This window comes from Pithys albifrons, chromosome Z, assembly GCF_047495875.1.
Source record: "Pithys albifrons albifrons isolate INPA30051 chromosome Z, PitAlb_v1, whole genome shotgun sequence".
Lineage (NCBI taxonomy): Eukaryota > Metazoa > Chordata > Aves > Passeriformes > Thamnophilidae > Pithys > Pithys albifrons.
The window spans coordinates 72,259,257-72,277,629 of record NC_092497.1 but is presented as its reverse complement, the minus strand read 5'-3'; the positions used below and the strand labels follow the sequence as shown (position 1 = coordinate 72,277,629).

At 41.4% G+C, this 18,373-nt stretch overlaps 1 protein-coding gene across 5 annotated transcripts in view; it reads left to right on the top strand.

Moving 5' to 3' along the window:
* Positions 1 to 18,373, top strand: part of PIP5K1B (phosphatidylinositol-4-phosphate 5-kinase type 1 beta) — a 109,972-nt gene that overhangs the window by 42,120 nt on the left and 49,479 nt on the right. For all 5 annotated transcript variants that reach the window (XM_071580212.1, XM_071580216.1, XM_071580214.1 and 2 more), the window contains 2 exons: positions 397 to 527; positions 17,552 to 17,669. In XM_071580212.1, the coding sequence (XP_071436313.1) occupies positions 397 to 527; positions 17,552 to 17,669 (249 nt within the window). The remainder of the gene's footprint in view (positions 1 to 396; positions 528 to 17,551; positions 17,670 to 18,373) is intronic.

The following is an 18,373-nucleotide window of genomic DNA, read 5'->3' as shown; positions in this document are numbered from 1 at the left end:
CTCAGAGATCCATTTCAGTGTTTTCCCACAGTGCTGGGCCATCTTGTCTAGATTATGTGTCTGCCAAGAGAGGTTGAACCAGATGATCCCTGTGGTCCTTTCAAGCTGGTATTCTATGATTCTATGCTGAGTTAGAAGCCAATGTCTAAATTATTTGGGCAGTTTTAGAAGTTTCAGTTTGTACAAGCAGAAAATTGATTTTTGTAGATTTTACTACAGTGTAATGACTTTTAGATCTTTTAGCTGAAACTTAGTCATCTCACTGAGCTCTAGGAATAAGGATAACATGGTATCATTATTACAAAAATGATTAAAGAGTTTACAATGTCATATTACTGATAAAGAACAGAAATCTGTTTTAGCAAACTCATGCTTGAATTGTTACTTTCTACACAGACTACATCCTCAGCTATTAAAGGTGCTATCCAGCTGGGAATAGGATACACGGTAGGAAACCTTACATCAAAACCAGACAGAGATGTTCTTATGCAAGACTTCTATGTAGTGGAAAGTGTCTTCCTACCAAGGTAAGAACAAGTCTATTCAATTTGTCTTCAATAGAATTTCATAATTAAATTTTTAACTAGATATTTTGGGCCTGGTTTGTTTTACAGTTTTAACAAAATGATGTTAGAATAAGTTTAATGTATGGAACTTGAAAATTATTATCCTGTCTTCATGTTGTCATTGAAAATGAAGGTAGGAAGAACAGTGGAAAGCTCACACTTCAGCTGAAGGTTTGAGACTAATCACTTGTAGAGAGGGAGAGTAATTGTGACACTTTCAATTAAAGGAGGTGTTAATTATAATTTGAAATGATATGTGGATCCAACATTCATGTTTGTTTAGTTTCAGTTTAGCTTGTAAGAACTGAGAATAATACTTGACCTTTTGTTAAGCAGGTCTCAACTTTTATGAAAATTCAGGTCCTATAGTTTTAAGGATAATATAATTATTTATACTACACTATAGAATTCTGTGCAGGGCTTTAGTCTATGATAATGCTTAGCTCTTGTAAGTTTATTACAGGTAATGCAACTTTACTGCTTTGCCACCTCAGCTTGTATCATGGTCGAGTTGATGGTATGGAAATTGTAACAAGGGAATTACGCCAATGAGAAAAATGAAGGTCATTCTGATTTTTGGTGCTTAGAAGCTGAGCTGCAATGACATGTAAAATTTCCAAGTTAATATGCTAGGAAGGGATGAAGGTTTAGCAAAAATGTATTTCAAAACTGGAATGACTTGCTCTATTCAGTGTGGTCTGGGTTCTGAGTACCTTCATTTCAGTAAGAACATGCAGCATATGCATCATTCCCTGAATCTGGGAATAATTTCTGTGAGTTTTTAAAAGTTTTGTTCATGTTCAGTTTGAATGCTGTTTCTAATAATTTATAGTCATTAATAAGTACTGGTATCACTAAGCAAAGTTAAATTAACAACATACAAAATAATTGCAGGCCCTTTAAAGTTTGATCTTTCCTCATGTATATTTGCTTAATTTGACTCCTCTTTGACTTTGATGTGACATATCCTTAAGGAAAAGAAATTTTATTTATTCTGTGAAATGAAGGTTTTACATTACATTCTTTAGTTTCTAGTAATTGAGGGTATTCATATCCTTTTTCTGGTGTTAACAATAAGGTTTGTATACACTTTTGTAGCCTTTCTCTTGTAGATTAGGTAAATATAGAGAAGTAACTATATACATGTGTTTTCATACATGGCAGCCACAAAATTTTGTTTAAAATAATGCAGATTACAGGTGAGAAATTTGCATATCATGTAACAAAGTTTTTATTGGTATGAAAAATATCTGCCTGTGACACTAACAGAGGCTTCTGTAGTTTGCTTTACTCATGGAAATTAAATGAAACCTAAATACAATAACTGTTTTCTTACATAGCACAACTGGAGAAAAAATATTCTCTATCTTTTTAAACATAGTTTTAAAGGAACAAGTAAAATAAAATGGTTCATAGTCCATAAGATTGTGTATATCTTCTTTCCTGTGATACAGTACATTCCAAAAGGAAATACCCCTGTTTTGTGTTGGTTTTAAGGAAGACCTGGGAGATAGTCCTTCTGGCTTAAAATTAAAACAAAGACAGAGGGAATAGGCTGATTGGAAAAGCTTTAGCAGTACCTTTCTGGACAATTTCCTATCAATCAATCAATAAATAAATGAATTCTGTGAGGAAAATTAGCCAATTGAAAGTAATGGCCAGAGCAACATAGCTTTGGGTTTTTATCTTGTTGATTTTGTTTGTTAGGATTTTGATTTGTTGGGGTTTTTCTGTTTGTTTGTTAGGGGTTTTTTGCATAGCTACATACAAAGCATTAGTATATAACATAGTGAGTCATCTTGGCTGTGGCAGAGTCTCTCTATGAAGAGTACTTGTTGACAACATTATCTGTGGAACTGAAAATTGGCTATTCGTAGCACTCTCTTCAAATTATGGCGTTTGATTTCTTATGCTGATGTACAGAAATGTCAAATTTCAAATCTTTGTTATGTCTCCATGTAGCATGCAATTTTATTTCTCTAAAATATTTTAAACAAAAAGTGGTATTACTGTGCATGGATTGTAAGAACTTAGAATTGCAAATAACAATACAGCATTCTTTCTTGCTAGTTGAGAGTATTGGGATATTGGCTGTTTCACAATGGCATTATGTGGATTGGTCATAAGTCATGTCTATAGGTAGCTTCATTACTGTAGCTGGAGGTAAAGAACATTCAGTCTTAGGTTTTTGCAATTAGGGCTGTGCCCTCAAGGTGCACCTCAGGTGCTCTTCACTTTTCCTAACATGGTACCTACATGTGATGGCAGCATTGTTGAAAGTCATTACTTTAATGTCTTTTGGGTTTGTCCCCTTTGGATTGGTCTGGATGAAAGCAATTAGCTGAAATTAGTTACACTCTCAGGTCAGTGGGGGTTGACCTCTATCTGGAAGCACCCTGGAGCACTCTGAGGTTGAGTAAACTTTTTACAAAGGTTTGCAGCTGAAGGAGAACCTAACAGTGCAGCAAGTGTGGTGCTGAAAACAGGTGCTTACCAAGCAAGGAGCAGTGTTTTTCCACTTGCTTTGGGTACAAATAATTCATCTGCAACTCCAAGTAGGCTGTTAGCTGAACTTCCCTTTCCTTGTGGCAAATTCACAGCAAATTCTTTGCAAGGTGTTCTTCTCCATCTTCCTCCCATGCTTTCCCTGTGTCTTCCATGTCTGGCAGTGAGGTAAGAGAACATCTGTTTTATAGTCCCAGGCACACCTGCTTCTCTGATAGCAACAGAAGCACTGCTATGGTGGCAGTGATAAAATAGATCTAAGCTAGTAAAAATGCATTGAAACAGCAACCTGAGCACCAGCAGGCAAATAGTGTTACCTCTACCCTTTTACTGGGGAAAAATAGCCAACAGTTGCTTATGAATTTCACCAGTTGTGGACGATAGTCTCTCCATACCTCTCAGACCCTGAAATAACTCTCAGCACCACCTGTACCTCTGCTTCAGTAGCCAGAGCAAAACATTTCCAGTAGTGTTCAAAATTCATGAAGGAGGGAGAAAAATGCCAGGGGCAAAAGCAGTCAGGTACAATTTGAACGTAACTGCTTGTCATACTGATCAGTGGAGCTACTGATGTAGATCAGCAATAATTACATGGATGGCAGGTTGTTCTTGGACCAGAGTTACATTGAAACTGTGTTAAATTGGTAGTTTAACCCATATCATTATTTCTGGAAGTGGCTTTAAGTGAAGTACAGATGTTGCTGTACAGTGGGTGGATTTGAATTGCAAAGGTGCCTGCTTTCTTTTGTACATTGCAGTGGTGCAGGGTGCCAAAAAGTGCCTTTGTTGCTTTGTGCTTCACACTGTGGCATTCCTTTCCTTCCTTTCTCTTTGAGCTCCCCAGGAGTTTATATAACATGTTGCTTTTGCAAACTGAGGTATTATTGGAAGCTGATATACAGGAGTTTACTGAGACCCACTGTCCATTTAGAGTTTAAATGGTATTATGCAAATGTACTCCTAGGACTGAGAAACAAAATGCACTCTGCACTGACACAGTTAATTCAGAAGGTAGTGCCTGAAACCTTCACCCTGCTCCCTAAATCAGGTAAATCTATAGGGGAAACCACTCCAAGCAACCTCTGTCTGGCTTGTCGCCTCTGCTTTGGAAATCCAGCAATGGAGGTGCTGCTTACCTGGTGCTGATACTGCTGCAGCAGTGGCTGGAGTGTTCAATCGAAAGGACATGCATCCTCCATGTGCTCTCTATGCTTTGTCCTGTGACTCAGCTCTGTGAGGCATATTTGTGCCCCTGTTTACCTTGGTTGGAGCCTCTTTCTTGTGGTACATTTTGCCTCCAACTCAGATATTTGTGCAATGTGGCTTTAGCAATATTTTTCAGCTGTTTGAATCAGCTGTGGCACTGGCTCCCAATAATATGGCCATGGTTAGAAAGAGGTATTGTTCTTCTAAAGGCCTAGCTCTGACAGACAGTGGTAGCTCAGGCTGGTCACTCAACCGTGGGGGTGCACAACTGTCTGTAAGTTGGCAGTGTGGGCAGTTTATTAAGTTCTTCCAGCAGAATCATAGAATCACAGAATATGCTGGGTTGGAAAGGACCTGCAACAATCATTGAGTCCAACTCCTAGCCCTGTGCAGGACCATCCCCAGGAGTCACACCATAGGCCTCAGAGCATCATCCAAATGCTTCTTGAGCTCTGTCAGGCCACTGATGTGACCACTTCCCTGGGGAACCTGTTCCAGTGCCCAACCACCCTCTGGGTGAAGAAAGGTTTTCTAACATCCAACCTAAACCTCCCCTGACACAACTTCAGGTCATTCCCTCAGGTCCTGTCACTGGTCATCACAGAGAAGAGATCAGTGTAGGGTCCTCCTTTTCCCCTCACAAGGAAGTTGTAACTGCAATGAGGTCTCCCCTCAGCCTCCTCTTCTCCAGGCTGAACACACCAAGCACCCTCAGCCAGTCCTCACACAGCTTACCCTCAAGGCTTTTCATCATGTTTGTTGCCCTCCTTTGAATATTCTCTAAGAGCTTAATGTATTTCTTATATTTTGGTGCCCAAAACTGCTCACAGTATTCAAGGTAAGGCCACCCCAGTGCAGAGCAGAGCAGGACAACCCCTCCCTTGATCAGCTGGTGGTGTTTTGCCTGATGCCCCCCAGGACATGGTTGGCTCTCCTGGCTGTCAGGGCACTGCTGACTCATATGCAACTTGCCATCCACCAGGACCCCCAGGTCGCTTTCCATGGCACTGCTTTTCAGCATCTCATTCCCCAGTCTGTCTATGCATCTGGAGTTGCCCCATCCCAGGTGCAGAATCCAGCACTTCCCCTTGTTGAACTTCATATGGTTGGTGGTTACCCAGTCCTCTGATTTATCAAGGTCTCTCTGCAGGGCCTCTTGCCTTCAAGGGAGTAAACAGCTCCTCCTAGTATTGTGCCATTTTCAAACTTGCTCAGTATCCCTTCTAGTCCTGCATCCAAGTCATTGATGAAGATGTTGAAGAGCACAGGGCCCAGGATGGAGCCCTATGGAACCCCACTAGTGACGGGTAACCAGTCTGATGTCGCCTCAGTTACTGTCACCCTCTGTGCTTGACCTGTGAGTCAACTGTTCACCCACTGCATGATGTGTTTATCCAGCTGTGCTGGACATTTTGTCCAGAAGCATTCTGCAAGAGACAGTATACAAAGCTCTGCTGAAAGTTGAAAAGTTACCTCAACTGGCTTCACTTGATCACCTACGTGGGTTAGCCATAGCAGATATCAGGTTTGATAAGCAGAACTTTCCTCTCATGAGGCTGTGCTGGCTGTGATTGATGACTGTGTTGTCTTTTGTGTATTTTTTGGTACCTCTCAGAAGAATCTTCTCCATAACTTTACCAGGCACTCTGGTGAGACTTACAGGCCTGTAGTTTCCAGAGTCCTCCTTCTTGCCCTTCTTGAAAATCAGGACAAGGTTTGCCAGCTTCCAGTCAGCTGGTGCCTTTTTTGTGGTGATTCTTGACAAGCGAAACAGTAGCTGCTCCATTATGTCAGCTAATTTTGGCTAGTCATTTTTGTGCACCTTCAGAAATGCAGAATATTTGGAGCAAGGCAGTATGCTTCAGCCTGCATTTTTTGTTTTCTAAGATGGAGGCTTCTTCTAAGCACAGCTGTCAGTTTGTGAGTTTTTGCAGCAAGCTGTTAGTCAGTCTTGTGTGCTTCCCTTGCTAATATGCTTTATTTTCAAGGGCTAGACCTGCACATTGAGAACAGTTGCTATGGTTTCTAATTTAACTAGTAAGTGTGTTAGGTGCTGTTGGCCTGTATGCACTCTGCAGCTGCAGTCGTCTGTGTACGAAAAGGGTTCATTTACAAATTGCTTTCTTGTGGTGCTAATCAAAGATAATTCTGTGCTTTCCTCTCTTTAATGTCAAAAGCTTAACATTGTATTGGGATAGTGTTTGAATAACAGCCCGAATAAATTGTCAATAGTTCCAAGAAACTAAAACCTTTGAAATATTTGACCAGGCTGGGGTTTACCCTACACCTAAAACTGAAGTGTGCTGCTTTCTAATATGTCTTTCAGCACTAATGGAGGAAAAATAAGGAAAACTGACACTTTTCCTTGGAAATATCTCTGTACCAAACCTGTATTGTAGATTAGCTGATGGGCTAAGTAGTGCCTTTGTAGTACAGAATTCTCTGCATGGTCGGTGTGGCTACTACTGAAATGTTCACACTAACCCTTAGTTGTTGTGTAACTTACACCATGATACATGTTTCCAGTTGGGCAGTCTCTCAAGGCAGATAAGAAAGTGGCCTGAATATGGCCTCCTCTTTGGTGCTTTAGTTGAAGAGATGCACAGAATGACCCAAGTTCTGACATGATTTTATGGTTTGTAAGTTGAGTGTAGCACAGAGAAGAGGATGTAGTTTCTGTTTGCCAAACAGATAATAGAAATGGAGATACCATGACAACAAAAGTAAAAGCATGCTTGTTAGGATTATTGGCGTCAGCTACTTCTGTTACTGTCGAATTACTGGTAAACCTCTGATAACCTGGATACTTGTGTGGCTATTCAGACATACTTGAACTACTCTTAAATACTCTGAGATCCAGTATCTTAAACATATTTCCAATTGGTTGTGAAAGAGTCAAATCTTCACCATCAATAAATGCTTCTGTATTCCACTGTTACATAGATATGATTGGCTTGACTTGTTTTGTAGATATTTACTATTCACAGTTGTATTTCAAAGCTGCCTTGCACAGAACTGCTTAGGATAGCATATGGTAACTGAAAGTACAGGAAAACATACAGTGAAAAACAAGGATATTACCACTGGACTTTATCCCACAGCATGAAGAAAAACACACACACACCCCCCTATTTGTACAGATAATTTTAATACCTACTTTCCATCATGTGGGAAATGATTGCTTTCCTGAAATTATATATGGGAAATGAATACACCAAAGCACTAGCTGACCTGTAAACATATATCTATTTGATACAGGTTGTAGAGTTGAAGCACATTTCAGTGAATTATAGAACAGCAGCTGCATCCAAGAACAGTAAAACTGAAATTAGATAGTCTTAGATTTTACTGTTGGGAGCATTTAATTTTAGACATTTTATTTTGATTTTCAGATCTAAAAAAAGAGTTGCTTTCACTGAGAAAACTTAGATGTTCTTTCATTTCACTGTTTTTACAGTAGACACAGGAAAGATGTGCATGAGCTCACAACTGCAGCATGAGGAATTCTTTTGTTAAAAGCTCTGTCAGAATCTATTAACATTGCTCGGTGATGAAGGCTTGCTATCAAAACATGCAGATGGCTTTCTCTGCCCCTTCAGATAGGTGTGATATCTCCTGAACACATTCTACCAGGGTGAGGCCACAGCAAAGAAAAGCTGCCAAGAAATATATCTGGGTGTCTTGTTTAGTGAATTTTTGTAAGCTATAGGATTAGTAATTAAAAATGTATTTAGTTTTAGTTTTTGGTTTGGTATTGCACCACCTATGCTTTAAATCGACTCTCAGCATTTATGAAGAGACAAATTAAGATGATGTGCATATTGTAATTTCTAGGTATGCTTGATTTAAAAACAAAAAAATTTACAATTTAAGTATTAAAGCAAACTTGCATTTTAAGCTGCTTCTCTCTTTTTTAGTCTGCCTACCCACCTTTTTCTTTTGTGAGATCTTACAGCTAAGATTGTTAAAATGCATCATAAGTAACAGTTGCTTCCTAACCTTTCCAAAGCCTGTATTGTTTGTCATAGCTCATATAGAGAGACTTCAGTCCTCAAGATTGCCAGAATCAGAGCTCCTGTTACAAGTCTTTATTTTTCCTTCTCCTTGTTTTTCTGATAGACCTGCACCCTAAATTACCTGAGAGGAAAATTATAATTACTTCCTTTTTCTTTTTTAATAAAGTACATTTCTATTGTGTCTAACACAGCATTTTGAAGATTTATGGGCTTTGGCAACAGTTCATGGGTAATTTTCCTGTTCGACTTCAGAGACATAATTTTTTCCATAAAACCCCTAGCCAGATTAAAATTTTTCATATGTAGTGCTTTACACATATAGTTTAATTCCACCAGAGTGAAACTGTAAAACGCACCAAGAAAATGTGGGTAGAAAACATAGAATACAGTCTTTCAAGACCTAATAGAGTTGAATGTGAATAATTTCTAAATAAGGTAGAGATGTACTTCCATAAAGTGTTCTGTAGAGCAGAATCTCTTTTTCAGGTAAGAGCAAGGCCATACTCAATTCATATTTGTCATATAAACTTCAAATTCATAAAGAATTTAAAGGGTTTCTATTACTGTAGGAAATTAGTGGAAGTGAGGGTGCTTTTTCTGTTAATGCTAGTGGCAAGAAAACCTTAAAAACTTTTTTCCAGAGGAACAACCAAGAAATCTTAAACTTGTGTCAAAATTACTTCTTGTATTACTGGAGAACTTACTGTTGGGATCACTGTGTTTGGTTGTACTGGCAAAATGCCAACTACCCAAATGCAGAATAAGAGTTGCCCTCTCCCCATCGAGAAAAGGGAAAAAAGCCTGGAAAACTTAAAGCAGATTTATATATTTATACAGAAAAGAGGAAAATTAAAAGCAGGCTACTATATAACACACAGCTACACAAGTTAGATATAACAACAATCCTCTACCTCCCACTGAAAACAGATCCCATCACTCCAGATCCATAAAGGACCCCAAAAAGACACCTCCCAAAAGAGCTCAACCTCTCCAGAAACAAACCCAAGCAGAGAGAAAACTAATAATAAACATTTTGCTTCCTTAGGATAGCATGGTGGTAAGCTGGCACTGGGCCTAGTGGTCCTGTCCCTGCCAGGATGGCAAAGTGCATCCTACCAGGAGCACAGCCATGAAGGAACCGGCAGGCACCTCCTACTCTACTGTATTTGTATTTGGGATGATGTCAGAATATGGTATGGAATACCATTGGCCTGTAGGAGTCACTGTCAGCTGGCCTGACCCAGCTCGAGTCAGCTGACAATCTATGGCCCACTCTGAAACTAAAGCCTAAATTTAGGCCGAGCTAAACCCATAGCAATCATGCAAACTATTCCATTAGGCAATGATGTTGAAACTAATTAATATGTTTAACAGAAACAGAAATATGAGAAAATACTCATAAAGGTGTTTTTTTAAGATAATTGTGCAAACAATAAGGAAACTTGTCTACATAATGAGTTTGACTGTCCTGTCTGAAATAAAGTAAGTGTGTGTAAAGGGTGGTCCCATGGTGTAAAGGAGAGCACTCTGGACTCTGAGTCCCAAGGCTGTGAGTTTGAGTCTCAGTAGGGCCCATCCCCTGGCAGTTCAAGCCTCCCTGCCATCCGACCCCGTCAGATCTCGGATGCTGAGCAGGGTCAGCCCCGGTTACTACCGGGTGCTGTGACAGTCCCGAGGACTTCACTGTCACTGTCCAAGCTCGCTCGGCTGTGCCAGATGGACCTCAGGACTTAAACGGTGGGGCCAGTTCTGTGCACGCTGAGCCTCACCTAAAAAATCCACTGTGGAGGCTGGAAGGGCACACCCATGTGGGGAGAGCCCTTCCCAAATCTTCATTCGTGAAGTCTGGTCATACAAGCTTATGTGCTCTGAATAGATGGAATTACCCTCTACATAGCTGCTGTTCCTAAATAATAGCTGTTTTGCAATAAATCTCCGCTTGCTATGCATTACTGTCCAACTGCAGGCCCAGACCCAGCACAGATCATTTTACTCTGTATGTGCTTATGAGATGGCTTAGACCCTTGCTATTATCATAGCAAACCTCCTATCTTCATTTCATCTTGGTGAAGTTCCAGTGACAATATGTTCTGGTATAGTAAGGACATGTAATCTTATTTGTTGATGTGCTTTTACAGGAGAAGCTTCTGAGTTACAACTGCAGGAAGTAGATTTATAAAGGTATTTAGTACTGAAACACAGGACTTTTCTATTAAGTGATTAATATTCCCTGACAACTATGTGATGCTTTAGTAGACAACACTCTGTTCCGGTCTTGTGTGCATCCTGCAACAATTAAATGCATTCACAGGTATGTCCCCAGGGTTCCAGTGTAGATATATGACCCCTGTGGCATTCTCATATTGCACAGTAATTCAGTAAGTTGTAACCAGCTATGTAAAACTTTATATCAGACAAGTCTATCAGTGTTCTGAGCAGCTAAAAAGCCTTGTAAGAAAAAGCATTAGTCAATCTGAACTGTAAAAAATAAAAGTTACTGTCTTTAGCATAGTATCCTACTGATTGTCCTTTTTTGTCTCTATAATGGAACAATAAAACACATGTGGATTTGATTTTAATACTTTGGAACTGTAGTACAGTACACTATTAAGTAATCAGAGGAGTTCATTAGGACTAGAAAGCCTTCACTACTTCTAGCAGCATGATTGGAGGATGGCAAATGTCACCCCAATCCACAAAAAGGGCTGCAAGCAGGACCCTGGCAACTACAGGCCTGTCAGCCTGACCTCCGTGCCTGGCAGGGTTATGGAGCAGTTCATTCTGAGTGCAATCACACAGCACCTTCAGGATGGACAAGGGATTAGACCCAGCCAGCATGGGTTTAGGAGGGGCAGGTCCTGTCTGACCAACCTGATCTCTTTTTACGATCAAGTGACCCACCTGGTGGATGAGGGGAAGGCTGTGGATGTGGTCTATCTGGACTTCAGCAAGGCCTTTGACACTGTCTCCCATAATATACTCCTGGAAAAGCTGGTGGCCCATGACTTGGACAAGTGTACCCTCTCCTGGATTAGGAGCTGGCTGGAGGGTCGGGCCCAGAGATTGCTGGTGAATGGAGCTGCATCCAGCTGGTGGCCGGTCACTAGTGGTGTTCCCCAGGGGTCTGTGTTGGGTCCAGTCCTGTTTTACATTTTATTGATGGTTTAGATGAGGAGATTGAGTCCATCACCAGCAAATTTGCTGATGACACCAAGTTGGGAGGGAGTGTCAACCTGCTGGAAGGCAGGAGGGCTCTGCAGAGGGATCTGGATAGACTTGAGAGATGGGCTGATTCCAATGGGATGAAGTTCAACAAGGCCAAGTGCTGAGTCCTGCACTTTGGCCACAACAACCCCCTGCAGCGCTACAGGCTGGGGACAGAGTGGCTGGAGAGCAGCCAGGCAGAAAGGGACCTGGGGGTACTAATTGACAGGAAGCTCAGCATGAGCCAACCGTGTGCCCAGGTGGCCAAGAAGGCCAATGGGATCCTGGCCTGGATCAAAAATAGCGTGGCCAGCAGGACCAGGGAAGTGATCCTTCCCCTGTACTCTGCGTTGGTGAGGCCACACCTTGAGTACTGTGTTCAGTTCTGGGCCCCTCAGTTCAGAAAGGATATTGAGGTGCTGGAGCGAGTCCAGAGAAGAGCAACAAGGCTGGTGAAGGGACTGGAACACAAGTCCTGTGGGGAGAGGCTGAGGGACCTGGAGTTGTTTAGCCTGGAGAAGAGGAGGCTCAGAGGTGACCTCATCACTGTCTAGAACTACCTGAAGGGAAGTTCTAGCCAGGTGGGGGCTGGTCTCTTCTCCCAGGCACTCAGCAATAGGACAAGGGGGCACGGGCTTAAGCTCTGCCAGGGGAAATTTAAGTTGGATATCAGAAAAAAATTCTTTCCAGAGAGAGTAATCAGGCATTGGAATGGGCTGCTCAGAGACGTGGTGGATTCACCATCCCTGGAGATTTCTAAACGCAGATTGGACATGGCACTGAGTGCCATGATCTGGTAAATGGACTGGAGTTGGACCAAGGGTTAGACTCGATGATCTTGGAGGTCTTTTCCAACCCAATCGATTCTATGATTCTAGTGTCCTTGTGTATATATACTTGATCATCCACTACCATCTTTTTATGTGTGGATTCCAGACAGAAATCTGGTTGGGTTTTTTCCCCTCCTTTTGTCTCCTGGTCAAGAATCTAAAGAGCTTGAGAAAGTTTTTTTTATCTGTTGTCACTTCATTAGCAGTTCAGTTTCATGGGATTGTGGCAGTATGCATGCAGGGGCAGCTGGCTGGTTTGGATAGGCTTCTGTCATCAAATTGTTATTCTTGAAAGGCAGCAAGTTCATACGACAAGTATTAATTGTACAAGATAAAAGCTCTTAAATTCTTTCATGGTATTTAAGTTAGTCTTTTTCAAGAATGTTGCTTAGAGTTTATTGCTTTTCATTTCTGTGTGAATTTGTAGCTATTTTTTGTCTTTTTATTATACTTTGAATATTCTTATTACCAAGCAAAAAGGTATGTGCTGCATTTCTGATTACTTTAGTTAGGATAAATGAGCAAAAAAGTGATGGAAAAGCTGACTTCAGCTACCGTGTCAAGTCTTGAATTTTGTATTTACGTATTTATAAAATCATTTGGAGACTGATCAAACTTTGTCTTAAAGGTGGTGTTGTGTTAAAATCATAGTCTAGGACTTTACTCTTCTAATTAAAAGCCTTCTCTTCATTTCCATCACAAATTAATTCACAGGCAGGTTTGGTTTTTTGTGGGTTTTTTATTCTGAGGTTTTGGTCTGGTTAGTGTTTTTTTTGGGGTTTGTTTATGGGTGATTTTTTTTTGTTGTTTTTGTTGTTGGGTTGGGTTTGTTTTGTATTTTTTTTCTGGCAGCATTTTGCTGTCGATAGTTTTCTTTAGCTTGAATGTAGTATTTATCTCAAAACTTTCACAACTGCAGCCTAAAAATACAGTGGGATGGTAAATATAAAATGAGGAAAAGAGTTAAGGAATATCAGTAACAAACAGGGGGACCTGGAAGCTGTCATGCAGCAGGAAAGGTATGACATAGTTGCCATCACAAAAAAAGTGGTGGAGTGACTTTAATAACTGGAGTGTTGCAATTGATGGCTCCAAAATCTTCAAAAGAAACAGCTGAAGAAGGAGAGATGATGGGGTGACTCTCTTCTTTAGGGAGTCTTTTGACTATAAAGCTTGGGGATAGTGATGATAAGGTTGAGAACCTGCAAGTAAGAATCAGGGGGACAGCCAGCAAGGCAGACATCCTGGTGGGAGCCTGTTATAAGTCACCCAACCAGGATGAAGAGGTGGACGAATTATTCTGCAAGCAGCTGGTGGATGTTTCATGATTGCTAGGCTTTGTTCTTGTGGGAGATGTTAACCTGTCAGATGTCTGCTGAGAACCCAACAGAGCAGAGAGGAGACAGTCTGGGAGGTTCCTGAAGTGTGTGAAAGATAACACAGCTGGTAAGTGAGCCTGCCAGGGGAGGTACCCCACTAGATCTGTCACTTACAAACAGAGAAGGGCCATTAGGAGATATGATGGTTGGAGCACTCTTGGGCACAGCAACCATGTAATGACAGAGTTTTCAGTACTCAATAAAGTCAGGAAGGGGGTCAACAAAGCCTTAACCTTGGACTTCGGGAGGGTGGACTTCAACTTGTTCAGGACATTGGTTCAGAGAGTCCCTTGGGAAGAAGCTGTTAAGAACAAAGGAGCCCAGAAAGGCTGGACATCTTTTAAGAAAGGAATCTTGAAGGTGCAGGAGCAAGCTGTCCTTATGTGTAGAAAGATGAGCTGGCAGGGAAGAAGACTGGCCTGGCTGAGTAGGGAGTTTTCACAAAAACTCAGGGTTAAAAAAAGAGCGTGTATGATCTTTGGAATAAGGGGCAGGTACTTCAGGAAGTCATTAAAGATGTCATTAGGTCATGCCAAAAGAAATTTAGACAGGTGAAAGCTTAATTATTCTGGCCACTTCTGTAATGCATAATAACAGGTGTTTTATAAATACATCAATAGCAAAAGGAGGGGCAAGGAAAACCTCCATTCTTTATTGAATATGGGAAGGAACTTAGTCACCAAAGAAAAGGAAAAGGCTGAGGTACTTAATGCCTTCTTTGCCTCAGTCTTCAACAGAAAGACCCATTGTCTTCAGGGCAATCAGCCCCCTGACCTGGGAGACAGGGCCAGGGAGCAGAACAGACCCACTGGAATCCAATAGGAAGGAATTAGTGACCTGCTGAGCCACTTAGATGCTCACAATTCTATGGGACTGGATGGGATCCATTCAAAAGCACTGAGGGAGCTAGTGGAAGAGCTTGCTGAACCGCTGTCCATCGTTTATCATCAGTCCTGGCTAACCAGGGTGGTCCCAGATGAATGGAGATTGACCAGTGTGACACCCATCCACAAGAAGGGCCAGAAGAAGGATCCTGAGAATTACAGGCCTCTCAGCCCAGCCTTGGTGCTTTGCAAGTTTAGGGATCGGATAATCCTGAATGTGATCAAGCGCTACATGCAGGATAACCAAATGATCAGACCCAGCCACCATGGGGAAAGGCTAGTCCTGCATAACCAAACTGATTTCCTTTTATGATCAGGTGACCCACCTAGTAAATGAGAGGAGGGTTGTAGTCTACCTGGACTTCAGCAGAGCCTTTGACACTGTCTCCCATAGCATTCTCCTAGAAATGGCTTGGATGGGGGCACTCTGTGCTGGGTTGGGAGCTGGCTGACGGCCAGACCCAGGCAGTGCTGGTGAATGGAGCTGCATCCAGCTGGTGGCTGGTCACCGGTGGTGTACCCCAAGGGTTAAGTGTTGGGCACAGTCCTGTTTAATATCTTTATTGATGATCTGGATGAGGGGATCGAGTCTATCATTAGCAAACTTGCAGATGTCACCAAGTTGTGGGGGGAGTGTCAATCTGCTGGAGTTTAGGAGGGCTCTGCAGAGAGACCTGAACAGGCTGGGTAGATGGACCAAGACCAGTGGTATGAGATTCAACAACACCAAGTTTCAGGTCCTACGCTTTGGCTACTGTCTTGGGTTGAGCTGGCAAAATGTCAACTGTCCAAGACAGAGTGAAAAGGGAAGAAGAGAGAGAGGAAAAAAATCCTCCAAACTAGGTTTATGCTTAAACTAGCTACATATATTTATACAGAAAAGAGAAAATTAAGAGAAAACTACAAAATAACACACACTTATACATGTTATATATAACAAGAAATAACCTCCCACTTCGCAGCCAATACAAAGTCCATTAGTCTAGATCGAAAAGCACTCTGAAAGACACCCTGCAAGAAAGAGCAACAACAAAATGTTTCTACTTCCCTGAACTCAAACAAAAGGCAAGTAGCGGTAGCCGGAGCAGGGCCTAGCACAGCAAAAAGAACTTTAGCAGGTCCTGTCTGTACTTCAGCCAGTTGGACCTGACTAAGCCACACCCACACACCGGCTCTTACCCCTTCTGAGATGATGCCATAATATGGTATGGAATACATTACCGGCTAGAAGAAGTCAGCTGTTAGCTATCCCAGCCCAGCTTAAGTCAGCTGACAATCCCAGGCCTGGTCTGAACTTTAAAGCCTAAATTTTAGGCCTATCTAGCTAAACCCATAACAGCTACAAAAATCCCATGCAGCATTACAGGCTTGGGACAGAGTGGCTGGAAAATGGACCAGTGGAAAACGACCAGAGGATGCCAATTGAGAGCAGCTGAACATGAGGCAGCAGTGTGTCCAGTCGAACAAGAAGGCAATGGGATTCTGACCTGTATCAGGAATAGCGTGGCCAGCAGGACTAGGGAAGTGATTCCTCCTCTGTACTCAGCACTGGTGAGGCCACACTTCAAATTCTGTGTCCAGTTCTGGGCCCCTCAGTTTAGGAAGGATATTGAGGTGCTGGACCAAATCCAGAGAAAGGCAACAAAGCTGTTGAAGGATCTGGAGCCCAAGTCCTGTGACAAGTGACTGAGGGAGCTGGAGGTGTTTAATCTGGAGAAAATGCGGCTCAGGGGTGATCATATCACTCTCTACAACTACCTGAAAGGAGGTTGTAGCCCGGTGGGGTTTGGCCTCTTCTCCCAGGCAACTAATGATAGGAAAAGAGGACAATCTCAAGCTCTGCCAGAGAAGGTATTGGTGAATGTTAGGAAGAAACTCTTCCCAGAAAGGGTGATCAGATGTTGGCATTGGCTACCCAGGGAGGTGGTGAAGTCATTGTGCTGGGAGTTTTTTAAAGAAGGACAGGATGTGGCACTCAGTGTCACCACAGTCTAGTTGGCGTGGTGGTGTTCAGATGTAAGTTGGACTCAGTGATCTCAAAGGTCTTTTCCAACCTAATTCTGTGTGACTCTATGTGAGGCTACAATTTTTTTTTCCTTTAAGATAGACTCGTACAGGCCAGACTCTTACACACCCTTTGTGCCTCTTCTAGTTCAAATCGGTATCTTACTTATAACTACATACCATCTTTATAATTCCCCCAAAGGTTCTGTACTCTTTGTTCCTTTTTAACCAACTGAGCATATAAGCTAGTGCATGTGCTGGTTTGGATTGAGGTGAGGTAAAAAACTTGACAGGCAGAGAAACAGAAAACCACACTGTGGTCAACAAAACCAGAGTTGGTTCCCAATTTGAGCTGTGTTAGCAAGAAAAAAAAAGAAATAGAAGAGTCTGATGTTGAGGATGTAATTTCATAAATAAGGCTGAAACAATCAATGTTCGGTGGCATCAAAAAATGTACATAAACCTACTTCCTTCCCACTGCTCTATCTGCACGATTCTGCCCTCAGTGTTGGTTCTTAGTCTTTGTCCTTAGTATTTGACTCATTTGTAAAGCAATGCTGGTCACCAAGCTTGTGTAAAGTTGTTTTGTTGCATTGACTTCCAGACTTTTTGCAAGAGCTTACATGAGGTGGGGAAAACCCTGCATTAGTAGGTTATTAGACTGGCTTGCCTCGTAGAGGTATCAGAAATTGTATGTTTAGTTTAAACATGATCCTTATGCCCATGCATAGAGGTGGTAAAACCAGTAATTTTCTTTAAGGTGAGAAAAAGGATTTCATTGGTTGTCTGTCTCTCACAATCATTTCTATTATAGTGATTAATTGTAATAGGGAGGTTTGTCTGCATTTATGACTTTTCTCAGAAGCCAAACGGTTTATTTAGGCAGTTTTCCAGTAAAACTAGGTGGTAAAAATTGCTCAATAATTTGGTTTGGTTTGTTTTTCATTTTGTTTTCAGTGAAGGAAGCAACCTCACCCCTGCTCATCATTACCCTGACTTCAGATTTAAGACGTATGCACCTCTTGCCTTCCGCTATTTCAGAGAACTATTTGGTATCAAACCTGGTGATTATTTGGTAAGACCTTGCAGTTTACCTTTGAGTTACAAATTATTTTGAGTATGTTGGCTTCATACTGACAGGAGAGGATGCTTAAAGGGTGCCTAAATGAGTAGTAAATTTCTTGTGTGTAGTAGTTTAAAACTACTGAATATCTTTGGTGTTTTACAAAAATTTTTGTCTTTGAGACAATTCATATAAAAAACCTTCTTTATTAATTGCCTGGATTAACTTCCATAGAATTCAGGTAACTTTTTCTAGAGAAGTTATAATCAGTACTTGCGAGACGTCTGTCAATTCAGTTCTAGTAAAGTACTCTTGTGTTGTTTGTGCTACTTATTCACTTTATTACAAAAGTGATGTCTGCATATGGTTCTTGAGAAATGTGGATGGCACACTAAAAATGAAGCATTTTAGAGTACCGTCTTTTTTCTATTTTGAAATCTGAAAACTCACTCTTTCACAATATCCAGTGATTTACATAAGAAAAAGATTATGCACTTGCTGCCATTGTAAAAGCAGGCTTGGTGGAACAACTTTGTCTGCTGCCAGGACAAGTATCTACTATTTTACTGCTCCTGTAGTTCTGGTTTTGAAAGGGTAGTGTGAAAGCAAAGAGCTGGGTTGTTTTCTAGATGTTTGCCCCATGTCCAATTTGTCTCATGATAGGCCACCCAAAACATCAGTCACTGTACAAATCAGTAGGTTTATATGTCATTTTA